The 19,887-nt window shown below is 30.5% G+C and overlaps 1 protein-coding gene and 1 long non-coding RNA gene across 5 annotated transcripts; one reads left to right on the forward strand and one right to left on the reverse strand.

The window, feature by feature from the left end:
- Positions 1 to 4,305: 4,305 nt before the first annotated feature.
- LOC114166160 (uncharacterized) lies at positions 4,306 to 6,135 on the reverse strand. Its single transcript, XR_003599858.2, has 3 exons — positions 5,941 to 6,135; positions 5,759 to 5,821; positions 4,306 to 4,544 (listed from the first exon to the last, which is right to left on the reverse strand). It is a non-coding gene; the product is annotated as an uncharacterized LOC114166160 (long non-coding RNA).
- A 4,493-nt stretch (positions 6,136 to 10,628) lies between these two features.
- On the forward strand, positions 10,629 to 19,023 carry LOC114173678 (FAM63A-like protein (DUF544)). 4 transcript variants are annotated; one of them, XM_028058198.2, is made up of 12 exons: positions 10,634 to 10,966; positions 13,770 to 13,888; positions 13,971 to 14,077; positions 14,173 to 14,260; positions 15,821 to 16,892; positions 17,002 to 17,056; positions 17,163 to 17,244; positions 17,392 to 17,472; positions 17,704 to 17,808; positions 17,898 to 17,947; positions 18,038 to 18,158; positions 18,530 to 19,023. In XM_028058198.2, exons 1-12 carry the CDS (start codon positions 10,783 to 10,785, stop codon positions 18,602 to 18,604), a joined length of 2,139 nt encoding a protein of 712 aa, XP_027913999.1. In that variant the 5' UTR covers positions 10,634 to 10,782; the 3' UTR covers positions 18,605 to 19,023. The 4 variants fall into 4 exon arrangements, 3 of the variants coding, with proteins under 3 accessions (XP_027913999.1, XP_027914000.1, XP_027913998.1); XM_028058199.2 differs by having other exon boundaries at positions 18,537 to 19,023; XM_028058197.2 differs by having other exon boundaries at positions 10,638 to 10,966; positions 18,549 to 19,023.
- Positions 19,024 to 19,887: the final 864 nt, after the last annotated feature.

Here is a 19,887-nt window from a genome sequence, read left to right on the forward strand (position 1 = left end):
AATAAAAAATCATAATATTATCAAAATATAAAATATTAAAGAACATATTTTATTTTTTTATGATATCAAATGTTAAAAAAATATTATAATAATGTAAATATCAAATAAAAATTAAAAAATAAAACATTTATATAAAAACTAAATCATTACACATAAATAAAATTTTATAATAATCAAAATATATATTAATTTTATAAATTAGTAATTTTGCTTGCATACTTACATATTAAAAAAATAAATATAATATAATAAATGAAATTAAAAATTTTAACTATTAGAATACTAGTAAATTATGTATATTTAAAATTGTTAAATAAAATATAGATATTTTAATAATTTAATTATTTAAATCGAGTTGAAAATAAAATGCGTTTAAGACTAATGCCTCTCCATACCCAAATTAAAAAATTTAAGTATTATTCTAAATACATTTAGTGAATAAAAATATTTCTCGTCAAGAACGAATTAAAATAATATCTACCAAAATAAATTTATTTACCATCTGCGATTCAGTATGTGTTTATGTTTGAAAATAATAAATAGTATAACTAAAATTTAACGTGTATCATAAATTTGAATATAATATTATAAATATAAACAATAACAAATATAAAATTTTAATTATCTTTATCAAATGATATTGTTCTTTTATTTTATAGTTAATTTGACTTATAATTTGAAATTTACTTTAATATTTAATTTAAAAAATTTGAAAATCTAATACTTAATAATGATATTATAGTTTTAAATCGATTTTGATTGTTTTGATAAAATCAAACTTATAAAAATTTATTACAAAATATAAATATTTCATTAGAAGTTTTATTTTTTATTTTTTATGTAATATAACTCTGTCATACATAGCTTCTTTATTTCAGTTATTTTGAAGTGGAAATTTATAAATAATATATATACATTGGAGCAGTTATTTAGCAATAGAAGGAAATTTAGCATCGAGAAATGTCCAGCTAATGAATATAAACAAATAATGTACGTAAACTATTAGTTTTTTTTGTTACCTCTGCGTAATTTAATGTGTTTATTATTTTCTAATGAAAACCTCTTATTACTGCAATCTAATATGATTATTATACTTAACATTGTATACACGCAAATAAAATAATAAATCAAGAGAAATAACAAAAAGAAATAGAATATAGTACCCTCAATTTTAACATACCAACCATTTATATTTTTCATTTAAAATATCGTCATATTATTAAGTCATAAATAAATTGATATCTCTTACAAATAAGATATCGACATATTTTTTTATCATGGGTTAAATATATTTTTGGTCCTCCAAGTTTTAGTGAAATTTTGAATTAGTTCCTTTTCAAAATTTTTGACAAATTTAATCATTGATATTTAAAAATGTGTGAATTTAATCATTTTAATCAATTTTTGTTAAGCTTATTTGACATTTCAAGTGCATTTCATGATAGTATTTAAATTGTTTACACCGTTTGACATATTTTCGTTTCAATATTAACTCAATATTATCATAAAATGCGTTTAAAATATCAAATAAATTTAACAAAATTTGGTAAAAAAGACTAAATTCATACATTTCTAAAAATAAAAGACTAAATTGATATAAAATTTTGAAAATTAATTAATTAATTATAAAGTTTACCGAAATTTGAAAAACCAAAAACATATTTAACCCTTTTATCTTTGTATAAGTCTTTTACCGAAATAAAAGACTTATACAAAAGACTCACTTACAAAATTTGTGCTCTTCTTTCGTATCATACCATTAGAAACAAAGGAGAATAAGACTCATTTTTCCTTCTTTAACAATAGTAATTAGCGTGAGACAAATAGGGGCTTAATAAGAATTGATACCTCGTGTTGAAACTCTTCAAGCTCAAACAAGTTTGCATTAATGTGTATAAATCATCAATGTCTTGATCAATTTTATAATAAAATCAACTTATTTAAGGGTAACATAGCATGTATTATAATTCAAATCATTTTTTCATATAAATACTCGTCATTTAAATTATTTGTCATCATCCTCAAAGGACAATCATGAAAACGTTGTTAGAATATAAATAATGAAATGACAACTTTAAATAAATACATAAAAAGACCCGCAAAGCTATTTTGGTTTCAAACGTGCTAAATGAGTTTATTGACAAGTCACAATGTCAAATATCTCCAGGGAATCTTATTTTAAGATTTTGACAAAAAAATTTAAAGAGATAAATTTATTGTATGAACTTTATTCTTTGTTTTTTTTAATTAATATAAAACATTTATATATATATATATATATATATATATTGAACTTTTTTTATTTTTAAAATGCATAATTGTTGTATTTTTTATTGTATGTTTTTTTTATATAAAAGTACTTCTTATTATACCACCGACAAAAGAAAACCAACAAAAATCGACGCTGAGTGTGGACTCCCTGGTTCACGTGGCCTTTGTCCTTCGTCACTCTTGACCACAGGTGCCAGATTTCGTCACATTTTTTCAAGATTTGATCGGTTTATTTATTGGAAGACATTTTCGATTTATATTCAAAAAAATGTTGTGTACTTTATATATATATATATATATATATATATATATATATATATATATATAAATATTATTCTTACTTTTAGTTTTTGTGATTTTAAGTTTGATAAAATAATTAAACATTAAAATAATATGTGTAGGGATTAAAATATCCAATTTTTAAATTTAAAAAAATGCATATTCTCATAAAGATCAAGTGAATAATTAGACTTATGATTGCCCTGTGATTATCTTCTGATTTATCAACCTTTATCTGATTTTTTAATTATATATATTTTTAGTTTCTGAAATTTAATTTAAAATTAAATTTATTTTTTCAAAATTTTAATATATTAAATTTTAAAAATAAATAAATATAATTTTTTTAAATTTAATTATATTAAATTTTGTTGAAGTGTCAAACACAATTTTCAGTAGTTATTGAACTGAAAATATGTTAAATAATATAAATAAATTCAATATTAACAAGTGTTTGACACGTTAAAATAATTAACATAATTGGGTTAAAATTATTATATTTATTCATTTCTAAAATTTAAAAATTAAAATGTATCAAAGAGACAAATTTAAATTTAATTAATGTTCGGAGAATAAAAATATACTTAACCCATTATTCTCTTAGTTTTGATAAATAGATAATTAATTATTTTAAAAATTATTATAATGATACACGATTTCTATTTCATATATATATATATATATATATATATATATATATATATATATATATATATATATAAAAGATAATTTTGTAGTGACGATTTTGTTAACATTAACATTGGAAGTATATTAGATTTTATTTAGTATATCATTTACCTTCTATTATTAGTCTGTTTACATGAATTTTACTTGGTTTCAATGTCTTTTATATGTTTTTGTTTTTTTCTTTCTCTTTTCTGTATATTTTCATGCAATAAAATATTATTATTAAATTTAAACATCAATTTTATGATATGTTAAAGTTAATAATGATGGTTATTATATATTTTTTTTTAAATGATTAATTGAATGATTTTTGCACTTTCCGGTGTACAAACAAACTTATGAAGACGGGATCACTTAAAATATTTTTATTTAAATTGAATCTAATTCACTTAATTCATAATAAATAAGTTTATGCATGTTTAATAGGTTTAATACATATTTAAAGTTAATTGGTTCATAATTTACCATTAATAATCTTTTATTAATTTTGATAATATTTTTCCAGAAATTTTTTTATCATAATTATTTATTATTTTAAATTATGTATATTAAACATATGATATTTTTAAATATTATAATATTTTTTAATATTATTTAAATAATTTAAAATTTCAATTTATTTATTGATCAAATTATCACATTTTAATTTTTAACCATTATTTTTATAATAAATATTTAATAGAATAAGTAAAAATTAATTTGAGTCTATCCATTGTTCCATAATAAATAAATAAAATAACTAAATTTGTAAATCTATGGTAAATCAAATCAAGTCCCACAATTTCTGTCTTAAGAAAACGAGATGGATTGAACCGACTTATTTTTAATTTAATATATAAAAATTCAAATTAGAAAATATATATACACTTTATTAATCCAAGAAAAATAAATAACGAACATTTTAGTAGAATGTTATCTCCATAATTCAAATAAGGTAATGATTTGTACAAAATAACAATTTCGTCACAATAGTTGTATGAACTATTTAAACTTCCATTAGTTTTGTCAAAGTTTTCGTTGTGACGTCCCATTTTAATAGATTAATCTACCAAATAAAGCGTCATAAAATTATAGTAATGAGAAGCACTCAGATGAACATAAACGCAGAAGAGGTAACTATTACAGTCATCTGGAATTACTTAGAGGCAACACAAGTCTAAAAGTTAAACAGTCTTGCAAAAGGGTTGCCACCAAGGCAACTGGTACAAAAGGCCTCATGGCCATGAAACTACTCCTAAGACATCCAGACGCGAAGATCTAAGCTGCACTGCTGCGTCTCCCAGATTCATCTCGGGCCTCCCTCTCATCTGCTCCCACCAGAAGGTGATCATTGCAAAAGAGAAAACATAACAGGAACACACACAAAATGCAAGGGTAAGCTAGTGTAATATAATACTTATCATGGTATAAAGGAATAAATACATGAACATTCCCAGACATACAACACAGAGGCACATAGATCATGTTATGGCAAACAAGCAAGACACTATGACTCAATTATCCGGATACATATATTAAGATCGGATTCACTGGATGCCTGCACTCGTGGTGGCCTCTACTGCTCTGCAGAGCCATTGCCAATGGGTTTCACCCTACCACTCACGAGGTTAGCCTTTAAGCGTCTAAGGCCATTATCCTGCCAAAGACTAGGGCCTCCCGCTACTCTCACCACTTGGGTCAGATTTCTCTACCTGAGACTCACTGACCCTTTAGAGTTTCGGGATGCGATCCTTACTTGAATCCTTATCTTAACATATACACTACACGCCACCATGGAGTCTCCCCATGGGACTCATGGAATTACGCCTATCACACCATCAGAATCATGTTTCTCATACCATAACCACCACTTGATCTCATACATACAGTTCTCATGTTAAAACATCACGAAACCACAAATCCATGATCAATCTCATACCAAGCATGTCAATTTCATTCATAAAAACCCAAACACCCAAGCATATTCACGTACACCATATTTAGGGAGAATGATCCAAACCATACATGCAACAAATCATCCAAACAGCCAAGACAACATGGCACACATTCGCAAACTCGCTCAGGCGAGACGCTGGCCTCACGGACACAGCGGATTCTCGCCCAGGCGAGACATGCAACGAGGGATCTTCACGAACTCTCGCTCAGGCGAGATGCCGTCTTCCCTGAAACAGCGAATTCTCGCCCAGGCGAGACGCGCGACGTGGGGGCTTCACGATATCTCGCTCAGGCGAGGCCTTCTCGCCTGAGCGAGACTATGCGTCGCTCAAGACGAGAAAGGGCCGCCTAGGCGAGTTCTCGTGGCAGGGGGCTCTCTGGTACTCTCGCCTAGGCGAGACGAGCTCGCTTGGGCGAAAATAGCAGAGTTCACCACTGTCCACCCACATGCAATGGCGGAATCAGCTCGGATCCACACCCAAACACACATGCAACTCCATTTCTCTCAACAAAACACACCATGCATGCATATAAACATGAGAACGACCAAAAACAACTTAAAACAGATGGATCTAGCTTCCCTTACCTTCGTTTGAGCACTACAAGCAAGCTGATCTGAACTAAGGAGTACTACAGCCCCGGGAATGAACTGAAACATGACAAAAGGGACAAAACGAAGTCAAGAAACATAACCCCAGCTCAACCCACGCATCTTAAACAGAGGGAGGGGGAGGAGGAACGGACCAGGAGCTCTAAAGCTCAACTTACCTGGAAGAAGAGGGAGTTTTGCTAACGTGAAGACGCAACGATGGTGTGCCCTAGCAGAGTTCCTTCTGATCTCTTAGAGAAGTTGAGAGCAACTGTTTTTCTGAAACAGAAGCAAGTGGGAAAAGTGAGGGTGAGGCTGGTAGGGTAGGGTCCTTCTGTAGGGCAGGGCCTTGGGCCTCCGAAAGGCCAGACCCAAACTCTACAGTACTGAAAAAGAAGGCTTACATTCGTTACCCATTTTAGGTTGTCAATGTCACGTATTATTTTTGTCAAAGCCATTAACATGTAAACAGAAAATGATACTTTGTACTACGATAGCGTTTTGTTCGATAAACTTTAACAAACAATTTTTTTTTTTTAAAAAGATGATTAAGTAATTTTACAAAAGTTATGGTAATATAGAAAGAAAATACGGAAGTGAGAAAGAAATACCTCAATCATAATATAATCTTTATTAACAACATAACCTTACATTTTGAAATATTTAAATATAAATTGTGATTTAATATATTTTTAATTAAAGCAATAAAAATAGTTTGTCATTTTAATATATTTTTTATTAGCCACAAAACATTACATTATTAACATGTGAATATAATTAAACAAAATGACAAATAATATAACATACACATCACTTACTCAATTTTGTAGAGAAAATCAACTTAGCACTGTGTAATTCCGACAAATAATTTTGTTTTTTCACTGTGACATGTGCAATTATTCCTACATACATAGAATTGATTTTGACATTTTGTTTTTGAAAAAAAAAAAAATTCTCAAAGGTTATGGAATAATTTTTGGTCTTATGTGTTGACACAGAAGCGATTCTAGTCTATTTCTACTAATAGAGAATCCATTGTCATCAATTATTGACGTTTTTTAGTGGTTTGAAAATCAATTATCCCTTGCATTTTTTCCGTGATTTGTATACATATATGGATGTGTTTTGCATTATACGTTTCACTTCCACTCTTTATTTTACTTCAAAAGAAATATTAATTTGATATGCGAGATTCAGAAAAACGGTAAAACTTGCTTTCACACGCGCTAAATCTTTGTTCATGCAAAGAAATAACTAACTTTTAATTTAAAAATAATTCCTAATTAAGATTAATAATAATAATAGTAATAATTACTATTATATTGATATTAATTATACTAATAAACAAATTTTATTCATGAAAATAGTTATTATAATGACTCACATCTCATTTAAAAATAATTTATAGAAATAATATTTTATTTTAAATTATTATTTAAACAAAAAGATAAAATTGTAATTGTACAGTTTAGTTATTTAAATTATATTTTAATCCATCAAACTAATTAAATTCTTCATAAATTTTATTCCTCGTTTTTTTTTATTTGTTACTAATAAGATAAGCTTAGCTATATATATAATTACCTCGTTTTTTTATTTGACCTAATTTAATATAATAAAATATAAATTAATATTTAATTACGAGTACAAATATTTCACTCAATTTATTTATAAACAAATATTAAATTATACCGTATCCATTACGCTTAAGTGAATATTATTTTTTATTTGATTTTATCTGCTGAAGTAAAGTATAGGTACTCGTATGCTCTCTCAATAAGTAAATAATTACACATATAAACTATTCACAAATATCCATAAGAAATATACATTTAACCTTCAATGCAAAGTTTTTTCGCAAATATCTGTAAATATGAAATTTTTTTATCATCCTAAAACAGAAAATATAATATAGAATTTTTTTAGAAAATACAGTGAGTCATAGTGAAAAGCAAAAACGTGGTGTTAATATCACAATCTTAAAAAGAAAACATGAGAGACGTTTTGGTAAGTGAGGTTGGGAACTGAGCCAACCAATGCATATTTTTGGGTTTTGTACTATTTTCACTTGGTCTTTCTTCCTACACCTCCGAGTTCTTTAGCACCTCTAAAATTTCTTTAAATTCTCAAAATATCACTTGACCATTTAAGGAAACTCACGGATATCACAATTCCAAAAATATTTTTAGATGTGGATTTTCGAAAGTCAAAATATATCACCGAAAGTCAACTTTCGAAAGTCAAAATATATCACTGGAAGTCGACTTCCGAAAGTCAAAAAAACATTACTAAAATTCAACTTCCGGAGATAAAAAAATTAAGTCAATTTTAAATATTTTCAATTCTTTTTAAAATTTATATTTTCTAACTTTTATTTTATTTTATTTTTTAAAACACGTATTAAAAATTATAAAAACTATAAATTTTAAAAAATACTTTAAAAAGTAAAATAAAATAAAATATAAAAATACTAAATAAAAAATTTAAAAATAATTTAAATTAAAATAATAAAACTTTAAAGTTAAAAAAAATGAATATATATATATATATATATATATATATATATATATATTTGTTTTTAGTTAAAGTTTTGTTATTTTAATTTAAATTATTTTTTAATTTTATTTATTTTATTGATATTATTGTAATTATTTTAATTATATATTTCATATGCATAGTATTTTATATTTTATTTGAATTTTTTAATTTTGTTTAAAATTTAAATATTTAATTTTAATCAAATTTTTAAAATTTTTTCAATTATATTTTTTTTTATATTTTTAAATTTAAATTTATTTTTATATAATTTATTAAAAATTTAATAAAAGTAAAAAAGAATTAAAAAAAATATATTTAAAATAACATATATAAATAATGAAATTTAAAATTTAAAAACACGACTATATATATATATATATTTGTATATATATTTTCTTTTTTATTTTTTTTTTAATTTAAAGTTTTATTATTTTAAAATGAATTTAAATATTAAATAACATTAAATGAAGCAGAATAAAAAATATAAATTTTAAAAAGAATTAAAAATATTCCAAATAAAATTTGTTTTTTGAGTTACGGAAGTCGGAGAATATTTTTTGACTTCCGAAAGTCGACTTCCGGGAATATTTTTTGACTTTCGGAAATATTTTTTGACTACCGGAAGTTGACTTTCGGTGATAATTTTTGACTTCCGGAAGTTGACTTCCGGTGATACATTTTGACTTCTGGAAATCGATTTCTGATGATATATTTTCACTTCCGGAAATCATATATGTTGACTTCCGAAAGTTAACATAATTTTGGGGGTGTGGTGTCTGCGAGTTTTCTTAAATGGTCAAAAGTTTTTTGAAAATTTAAAGAAAGTTTGAAGATGTAGAAGAAATTTTTGAGGTGCAGGAAGGAAAACCCTTTTCACGAGTACAAGCCCAATTGTAGTAATTTAGTCCTTGTATAGTGTATAGTGTTACGGGTGTTTCTTGCTGCACCCCATTTTTTTTTCTGCATCCCATAAAATAAGGATTTCTCAGACTATGGCTCATTAAAATTATACTAAAATCCCTAAACTTCCTCTTTTCTAATATTTTATAAATTGAATATTTCATAAAATATTTCCGAAATAAGGAGTATATTATGGAACACTCAATTCGAAAGGTATGAAAAATACATTCTGAAACGAAGATTCAAGAATATATTTTTGAATCGAAACCCTCATTCCATTTTTTTTATATTTCAAATTATTATTCTGGAAAATATTTCTAGATCCAGAATGTAGAAAAAAAAATGTATGAAACGGGTATTCATAAAAATATATTTTAAAATCAACTTTTGTAATTTTAAATTTTTAATATATTTGAAAAGTTTGAATGCTATTTTTTTTTAAATTCAAGAAAGAAAATCGGAAACCAATTCTTTTAAGGAAAACCTGGGACAAACAAAGTTGTCTTCAAATTGTTGTGTATTAGTTGAATTTTCACTTTCTTCATTTTTCAAAAGAAATTAAAAAAAAAGGATTAAAAAATCTTTAACGAAGCTGTATGTAGGAATACAAATAATGACCTTGTTATATTGTGTTCCAACCACCCATTTCATATCTATCATTATATATAAATCTAGTTATCACAAAAGAAAGCCATTTTCTTTCTTATTTTTTCATTCTCTTTCGTCTTTTATTTTCTCTACTAACTGTATCTTTTATGGTGAAGTTGCTTTATAGGGCAATAAGAAAAAATTTACAATGACAGTAAGAACAACCAAGTTTCAAGGCTTTTGTGACTACAACATCACTAACATCATATCTCAAATAATGCAAAGGCTGTCCCTTAAAGACAATTACTGTTTCATTTTTTGTATTATAAATAAAACTAAACTTTCGAAAAGTATTTTCAGAGTTTAAAATATAACTTTTTGAAAAGTATTTTTTGGAAAAAAAAAATTATAGATAAAAAGATATTAGTAAAACCGTATGGTGTAAATAACAATTCATTGGCATTTGGATCCATGATGGGCTGTCACCCAAAGTCACCATTAATTGGTAGGCCCAAAATCACACTGTAACTCTTTTCATGATTCTCCGTATTCACGTATTCACGTACAATGAAGCATGTAATTCAATTTATAATGTTTTTTTTTTTTTAATTTGAAGTAAATAATAAATTAGAAAATAACTCAAAAACATATTAAAAGTAGTATAATAATTTGATTTTTCAATAAAATTAAAATAAGTAATAATGGATAACAAATGAAAATAATAAATTAGAAGGGTCTGAAATAAATTATTTTAAGTATTATTAATTTTGTAGACAGAGAGGAGAGGGTGTTAATTTTGACAGAAAGTTAGTTAGGGGAAAAGAAAAAAAAGAAAAAGATTGGGGAAAGGAAAGAAATAAAATGCGAAGTAATGTGGGGGGTTTGACAATAAGGTGGAGCAATCAATGAAAGAAGCTTTAGTAGTGCTACTCCATTGACATATTTGTTTTTTCATAAAGTATTGTGGCGTTGGAAGCAAATCCGGAACCATCGAAATGGCATCGTCGTCTTCGCCTACGGACCAACAACAACTCAGAGATGAAGATCGTGAAGAGGAGCATCCTCCGCTTCAGCCAGTCAAAGAGTGCGTTCACAAAACCAAAACGATTCAGTTTCTCGGACGCACCACTCCGATCGTTCTCCAAAACGACAATGGACCATGCCCGCTCCTCGCTATCTGTCAGTGCATTTCGCATCTTAGGGTTTCGTCATTTCGCATCTTTTATTGCTCATTTGCTTGATTCCTAAGATGATACCGTTTTCTCTATTGCCTTTCCTCAACCAAATTGGATTGCGTTTCGAATATGGAATTCCCCTTTCTTCATGATTGCCTCTTACTGTCAATTCCCCTTCCTCTCTTTATTGTCTTTATCTTATTTATTATGTTAGTTCTTGATTGATTCTTTAAGTTGATGACGTGAACCATGTTTTGTTACGTATTAATCTTGATGGTATTTCGTTATTTCTACATGTTCCTTTTCACACCACACCGCACCATTTGCTTGTATTTTTCTTTCCTCTGGGAGATTTACCAGAGCAAATGATTTCTTGATAGATGCCAATTTTTACAATATCCGAGATTATCTTTTTTATTATACCTGATAGCATATCACAAACAAACGGAGACTCGACAAGGGTCTTACTTCCTAATATTTGGGTTCAGTTGCAACTTGCCAACAAAAACTTATTAGAATTCGTATACGAATTCTCTTTCAAATTGGTTGCTGGCCAAGATGCCAATAGTCCAACCTGTTTGTAGCCCCTCTTAGGTCTTAGCCCTTCTTTTTTATCTTTGGCATTATTTGCGTCAATGCTTTCACTCTTCTGCCTAGTTACCAGTGTCCCCTGTTCAAGGTTTCTCTATCATGAATCGTGGTACGTTACCTATAATTGTATATAACAACGTAGCTAGTCTTATTTTCTATCCTATGAATTTCAGCAAAAGTCGTAGTATGTTTTTCATAGACATCCTTCGCCTTCAAGGAAATGATATTATTTATGCCTGGAAATCTCCCAGATTCACTTCCTTTCATCTATTATTGAAAAAAATTAAAGTCCTCAGAACTATTTACTACTGTTGTCAATAAAGCAAAATTGCGGTGGAATTGTGTAATTTAATGAAAAAGCAGTTGGAGCATGCTACAGAAGATATTGTTGCAGCTTTAAGACATCGTTTAGGGCTGTTTTAGTGTTTAATTCAGGATTTTTCCCTCTTCTTTTGGAACAGAATGAAACCCTAACTTTCTCAATCACTTTCTGTTAATTTTTTGGCCGCCCCAACCTGTGCAGCCTTATTTCTCCATTGTAGGAGTGGCAACTAAATTCAAACCTGTAGGGTACCCATCTTACCTTACCCCAACTTCGGCAGGAAGCTTGCTTTGGCCGTGGTTAAGTTCAGGTTTTTCTGGACCTCTGAAATCCGGGTTGGGGATGCAACTCCCGCATCAATACATGCATACATATCTACACACATGTATCCCGTTAAGGTTTAGAAAAAATAATAATTTCCAAATACTATATCCTTAATAATGTGGCTTAGAATATTGAATGACCATTGTAGACACCGGTAGTGTTTCCCAATCCCAGACTTAGGTATTCTGCCATTCGTGTATGATCTAAGGAAAAGACATTTGTATGTTTTTGAATCTATATATTTCTATGTATGTTTACTAATTTAAAATGAAATATTGAAAGTGCATGCCTTCAACATAAACCTGAATATAATCTCACATGGGCTTCAACACATCTTTTTTCTTCAATTCCTTGATTGCTTTTTAGTCCATGTTAGGTGCTGTGCTGCGTTCTTAAACCTCTTCCAATGCTATTTCTTGATATTCCTTTTAGGTGGAAAGAAAAATTCTCAAAATTCTGTGATAGCTTAAATTTATTTGCAATATTTGTAGTTTAAATTTTTGAAATGGGTTTCCCTAGAGCTGTTAAAATGGGTTGGAACCCGCAAGCCAATCCGGCTCATCACGGGTTCGGGTTGGGTTGAAATTTTTTTACAAATTTCAATACGGGTTGATTTTTAACCCGACTCATTTAGAACTTAGCTCACTCGGGTTAAACCCGTGGTGAGCCGGGTTGGCTCACCAACCCACAGATAAAAGGGTCACACAAGTGTTTTTTATTTTTTTTATTAAGTTGGGTTTTACATTTGGGTCATGTTAGGTTGTTTTTTTATCCAACACATAAATAATTTGTATTTTTTTTTGTTTTGGTTTATATTTGAATTGTCTTAAAGTTTATTTAGATTTAAATTAGAAATACAATTTAGTTTTAATTGAAAAAAAATAAAAACATTTGTATTTTTTTAATTAAATGAACCCGTGAGCCAACCCGTTTAACTTGCCAACCCGTGGTGGGCCGGGCTGGTTCGAATTTTTTTGGCTCGGTAAAAAGTGAGCCGGGTTGGGTTGGCTCACTAAATCATCAACCCGTGGTGGGTCGAGCCGGGTCGGACCGGGTTACCCGTTTTGACAGCTCTAGGTTTCCCCAACCTAAAAATACCCAATAGGCATGGAGATATGTTTAATATTTTTGTCTGTCAGGGAGAGCAAAGCTCACCCTGTTTGTTATGTTTACTCCATAGGTTGTGGTCATCCCTGACCTGAGGTTCTTTTCTGGCAAACCTGTTACAGTGTCCAGCCAAAGTGACCTTTCCTATCTTGCTCTTTTTTGTTTCATCATTTTCTGTTTTGTAGTTCAGGCCTATCATTTCACTCTCTTGTGCTCTTGTCTACGTTTTACCCTTTACCATTTTTATATTTTCCATTTCTTCTGTACCATTTGGATAGACATAGGATTCTGCACAAACTGATGGTCTCTACTCTTAGATGATAATTTAAAAAATGTGATTAACTGTTTGTTTCCTTACATGACATGCTTAATTTTTTCTCTTTAGAAGGGTTACTTGCAACATTTGTTTGGCTTTGTAGCATCACAACTATTACTCAGTTGTTTATACGTTGCAATGCTGCAGGTAATGTTCTTCTGCTAAGAAACAACTTAAATTTAAGTCCAGATATTGCTGAAGTCTCACAGGAGAAATTACTTTCATTGGTTGCTGAACGATTAATTGATTCAAATAGTAATGTGAATGTAAGAGTTGCATTTGTTATTAGTGGTTACAGTTACTCCTGTGATGTAAGTTTATTTGACAACTTTTATTATTGTCTTGTAGAACAAAGATGCAGGCTATGTTGAAAATCAACAACAGAACATTGCTGATGCAATTGATTTGCTTCCTAGGCTTGCTACTGGCATTGATGTAAATATAAAATTTAGAAGGTTAGTTCCGGAGTTTTGCTCATCGTTTCTTTTTGCAGTTGTGTTCACCTGTTAACAATTCTGAAGTTCTGATAAGAATTACACATTAATTGTAGAATTGCTGATTTTGAATTCACTCGAGAGTGTGCCATATTTGATCTGTTGGACATCCCTTTGTATCATGGCTGGATTGTTGATCCTCAGGTATTTTTTCACCCTCAGTCCAAATTAATTAGTTCTATCTTGTCATGTATTTTGTTATTCTGAATAATTTGATTAAAATCTTTTAATTTGTTCACTTTATTGATTGACTACTTAATGATTATTTTGAATTTGGTTGCAAGCAAGGACATTTTTGTTTGTTTGGCCGGAGAGGGGGGTGTTCAACTATTATTTTATTGTGACTATTTATTAAGCGATATTATTAGGTTATCAAAAATAATTTTAAGGTAGTTATGATAGAACCTGCAATCCTTTGGGGATGCCAAAATGAATTTGGGAGGTTCCACTGTACCTGTAACAATCTTGCTGTCTGTAAAATGAGATATCTATTTTAACTCTTCAATGTTAGATTAAGGACATTTTTTTTTTTGTGTTCAGTACATTCCAGTGGCCTGGTAACAATTCCCCTTTTCTCATCCATTTCATTTCATTTTTTTTGGGAGATGCAAACCCTCAGTTTTGAAATGCTATAATAATGGCAGGTTTTCCCTATTCTTTATTAAAACGTTATGTGTTTCTGCTGCTTCAGTATTGATGTTGCTGTTTTGCAATCAGGAAGTTGGAATTTATTTTAATTGAAGAAAAAATATTTTTTATTACATTCAACTTTTTTGTTACCTTTCTGAGTAGAGCTGTCAAAACGGGTAACCCGGTCCAACCCGGCTCGACCCACCATGGGTTGATGATTTAGTGAGCCAACTCAACCTGGTTCATTTTTTAACGAGTCAAAAAAATTCGAACCCGGCCCGACCCACCACGGGTTGGTGGGTTAAACGGGTTGGCTCACGGGTTCACTTAATTAAAAAAAATATGATTTTTTTTTCAGTCAAAACTAAATTGTAATTTTAATTAAAATCTAAATAAACTTTAATACAATCCAAATACAAACCAAAATAAAAAAAAATACAAATTATTTATGTGTTGGATAAAAAAACAATTTAACATGACCCAAATGTAAAGCCCAACTTAATAAAAAAAAAAACACTTGTGTGACCCTTTTATCTGCGGGTTGGTGAGCCAACCCGGCTCACCACGGGTTCAATCCGTATGAGCCGGGTTCTAAACGAGCCGGGTCAAAAATCAATCCGTATTAAAATTTGTAAAAAAATTTCAATCCAACCCGGTCCGAATCCGTGATTAGCCAGGTTGGCTCGCGGGTTCCAACTCATTTTGACAGCTCTATTCCTGAGAGAGGTTTCGGGGGGAAAAATAGGAAAAAAAGGTGATTCCCCGGGAATCCTTAGATTTAATCAGAACCATCCTCTTGTATGCATATAATTTATCTCAGTCTGCAAATTGTCTGAGTTCATTGATTGTCGAAGCTGCTGTATCAAGTGGCTCCGTATGCCCCATCTTAAAGTTGATCTAGCCTTAGATTCTGTTAAAAAAATGTGTGGTTCAATTGTATACTGTAAATTTTAAATAGCCAACTCGTCTTGAATGTTTACCAAATGCTGTCTTCATGTTTTTCTCAAACAATGTGGGGTTTATTTATTATTTTTTGATGTTTTCATTTGATATAAAAATGTTCATTGGAGCCAGGATTATGACACTGCAAATGCAATTGGATCAAAGTCCTATAATGCTCTAATGGGAGAGCTTGTCTCTCTTGAAACACTAAACATGGATGTCCATCATAAAAATGTTGCAGAAGAAGATTGTGTCGACTTTGTGGCTGCAACAACTGCTACTCTTGGAGTTCCTTCTCCCAGTCTTTCAAAAACCAGGTCTTTTGAAGATTCTCCTCAATCTATTTCTGATCAGATACCAAGAAAAGGTGATCTTGAAGAAGAGGCAGAGTTGTTGAGAATCTTGAAACTGTCTGAGGCTGATTCTAAAGCTTCAATAAGTGATCCTGTTGCAGTTCACGTTAATGGAGGAGAAATTTCTGCCAGTATGGAAGGACATATGAGTAATGAACAGGTTATAAATATGGATTCTGGAGATAAACTAGGAAGTAGCGCTGGTGCTGGTAACACTCACTTTCATGATTCAGAGCCTTCTGTATCTGACGACATCACTGCTTCTGACAGAGACCTCAACAAACAGATATCTTCTACTTCTACTTCTACACTGGTAGAGGCAGCTAATTCATCCTTAAAAACTGATACTGTAAGTGACCTTCATCAATCGACTTATACTGGAACCAAAGAATCTTCTGACCAAAATGATGTGATAGAGAAGAACAGCCTTGATGCATTGGTTCAGAATGATAGTGAAATTATTCCTTCTCCCAAAGAATACTCTGTCTCAGACGTTTCTGGAGGAGATGGAAAAATCCATGATCAGTCCACTCCTACAACTATAGATCATGAAGTTGTTGGTGAATCTCATGGACCTGATGCAACGAGATCATTACATTTGTCCCCAGGCCATGCAGACTCAGACTCACGTAGCATCAGTTATCAGCAAACTGATGTTTCTGGAGCTTTGACTTCAAGTGTTCATGGGAGTGAACCCATATACGAGGGAGAGGAATGTGTGTTGGACAGAAGAACTTTTGAGGATCGTGAACCTGTTTATGAAGGTGAGGTGGTACTTGCAGAACAGGCCGACAAAAGCACCTTAGCTTCTCCTGATCTTAGAGCTAAGGATGAACTAACTCCAGAGCAAGGTAAGTAGTGCTATATATCAAAAAGTGGATTGCTTCTCATTACAGTATTATTTTCTTAGATAACTATATGTTTTTATCTCATGGGAGACGTGTCCTTTTATTGTCATAGGTGAATTGATCAAAAGTTTCTTGAGGAATAATGCCAGCCAGTTGACATTTTATGGGTATGTGATGTCGTCTTGTTGGTCTAATTATCAGGCCATTCGTCTTCATTGTCTACGACCTTTTTTTTTTTTTTTTACATTTTATACATGATTAATTCTTTTGCAGTCTCTTCTGTTTACAAGATGGGCTTAAAGAGCGTGAGCTCTGTGTTTTCTTCCGTAACAATCATTTCAGCACTATGTTCAAGGTCAGTCAAAGTCTTGGAATATTATTTCTTTGGACATTTGGATTACTCATATCAAGTGCAGTCAGTAGCACTTTTTTGTCATTGAGAAAAAAATGTTGGCTGTCTTGCAGAGTCTTCATACTAAAGTTATTTTCTCTTTATCCACAGTATGAGGGTGAGCTCTATCTTCTAGCCACTGATCAAGGTTACATTAATCAGCCAGATCTGGTCTGGGAAAAACTGAACGAGGTAAAAGTTTATATGATCTTTCTTGTTAGGATCATTTTAAAAATTTCCTTCTATGTTGCCACTTGTAGCGAATTCTGTGTGCACGAATCTTTATTAGAATGTTGTGCCGCACAGTTCATTTTTCATTTTACTGTTGGCATACCCTTTCTGGTCCATCTTGTCCTATTTTGTATTTTCTTACCGTCGTTGAGCAATATTGAATTGCAGAAAGTTTATGTACTTATGTTTCAGGTCAACGGTGATTCATTGTTTATGACCAGTAATTTCAAGGAATTTAAGGTAGAAAATCATGAAAATAGCACATGGAATGAAAGCGATGTCCTGACCAGCACTGCTGTATGTATAAATATATTCTTTTAAAATGGGAATATATTAATCTTTGCAAATAAAATTTTCTTAGATATTTGGACATCTTCTCGTTTCAGGACTATCTTGCCAGCATCGATAGTGCAACACAGGCAGGCTTAGATATCAAGTAATTTTCATAATTTGCTGTTGGCCATGAAAACTTGCAAATTATTCCTTTTTCAAAATTATATTCTTAACTAGTGTGCAATTGTTACAGTTCTGATCTGCAATTAGCAATAGCCTTGCAACAGCAGGAATTTGACCAGCAGCCATCACGCCAGAATAATTTACAACAATCATCCATTAGTGGTAACTCTAGACTGGTCACAGGACCCCAGGTACACATGCCTTTACTACAACTAATTTACAGTGTTTTTGGTAAATGATATCATTGTCTGCAGTGTGTGTGTATATATAATATGTATGTCACGCACACTTTTCAATTTGTTGGGATGGGGGGATCTTTATTTTATCGGTTAGCAAATCTAGATAATTTTTTATAGAATTAGTTTTAATATACTATTTTTATTTTGTCATCTACTCAGTCTGTGTCATATAGAATAAGATTGTTGATTACTGTAATAACTACTATAATTTGTTGAAAATCTAAATTTCTTTACATTGAAATACATGATTCTTGTAAGGAAAAGATTTGATGTTTGACTGCTCTAGTAACGCCTGCATAGATGATTTGTTGAATTTTTTCAAGACTTCAGCGGTAATTGCAGGTTGCAAGAAACACCGGAAGACAGGCTTCGTCTGCATCTACATCTCCCAGGCCTGATGGAAAATCCAAAGAAAAATGTATAGTGATGTGAAATTCACGGAGTTTGTGTAGAAGCATGCACTTGAAAATGTGTCCACCCTGATAATTGTATTCCCATAACAGCAATCTTATTGAGCTTGTATGAGATATTAGGTTGAGTTGCTTATGTAAATATTGGAAGTATATAGTGTATAACAGTGCTAGGTCCTTTTTAACTGTGACCACAACGCTCAATCCCTTCCCGCCGCCACTTGATATTGTCTGGGCTAACTATAACTATCTCAACCATTTTATGCTGATGATTCACTGTGCAGCACTCTAAAGTAGGGAGTTAAAAGGCCACTCAGAGACAACTCACGATTTTACCATGTAATATTGCCAGATAGAAATTGATTGAGTGAGAATCAAAGTGCATGATATTAATTTTTTTACCAAAATTATTTGTTTTTGTATTTTTAGGTGGCATTTTTTTTGTTCATCCTTTTAACGGCAACTTTTGAAATCAGCTAGTAATTCAACTTTTAAACAACTCACAAGATATTTTTTAAAACGGCTAGCAGTTGTTTTCACGTTCAATAAATCTGGTATTCAATACGTCGGTCGGTTTTGATAAATTGCATAAAATTTTGTATAATGTGAGCCTCAGGTTATGTTGAAGTTCCCCATCAGATTTGATGGCTCATTTTAGGAAGTATTAATTGTCTGCCTTATGTTTTGTTTGGATACGAAGAGAAAATAGGATGATAAGAAGAAGTGATTTTTTTCTTCTATTATTCACCTAGAGACAAAAAAAGGTGAATAAAAATAATTATATATTTGTCATTCATTTCTTATACTGTTTTTCCCCAGAGTAGGAGAGACATTTTATCCTGCAAGTTTCATCTGAATTATTTTGTTCTGTTTGGTGTCTATTCCAAACAATGGAGAATATTTAAGTAAAGCTTCTTTTTCCCTTTAAGTTTTCTTTCGTCCTTTTCCCTCTGAGTTTTTAAAAATTGTAATAGGTGATGATGAGTGAAAATAGTTTATTGTTATTTGATTGTGGTCAGGTGAAAGGAAAGTGATGGATGGAAGATAGGTTACTAGAATGATTTGTTGTGTATTGTAATAGGGGACCACTTTAACATATCGTGTTTTTAACGAGGAAATGAATTATGATACAACACTACAGTACTACAGCTGTGATGCTGATGCAATCTCCAGCTGTTACCTTTCTTCATTCACCATTTTTATTTATTATTATTATTTTTTAATTTCTTGGGGACTACCTTCTCAACTCTCATCTCATTTCGTTAATTACC

Source organism: Vigna unguiculata, chromosome 2 (genome assembly GCF_037176805.1).
Source record: "Vigna unguiculata cultivar grain cowpea cultivar isolate G323 ecotype 2 chromosome 2, ASM3717680v1, whole genome shotgun sequence".
Taxonomy (NCBI): Eukaryota; Viridiplantae; Streptophyta; class Magnoliopsida; order Fabales; family Fabaceae; genus Vigna; species Vigna unguiculata.

Bases quoted from the DNA above. Each gene is read 5' to 3' on its own strand.
- LOC114173678 (XM_028058197.2), top strand. From the start codon at position 10,783: ATGGCATCGTCGTCTTCGCCTACGGACCAACAACAACTCAGAGATGAA. The intron at 13,889-13,970 runs GTAAGAGTTGCA...ATTGTCTTGTAG, and splicing joins ATTCAAATAGTAATGTGAAT to AACAAAGATGCAGGCTATGT. The intron at 16,893-17,001 runs GTAAGTAGTGCT...TTATTGTCATAG, and splicing joins TGAACTAACTCCAGAGCAAG to GTGAATTGATCAAAAGTTTC.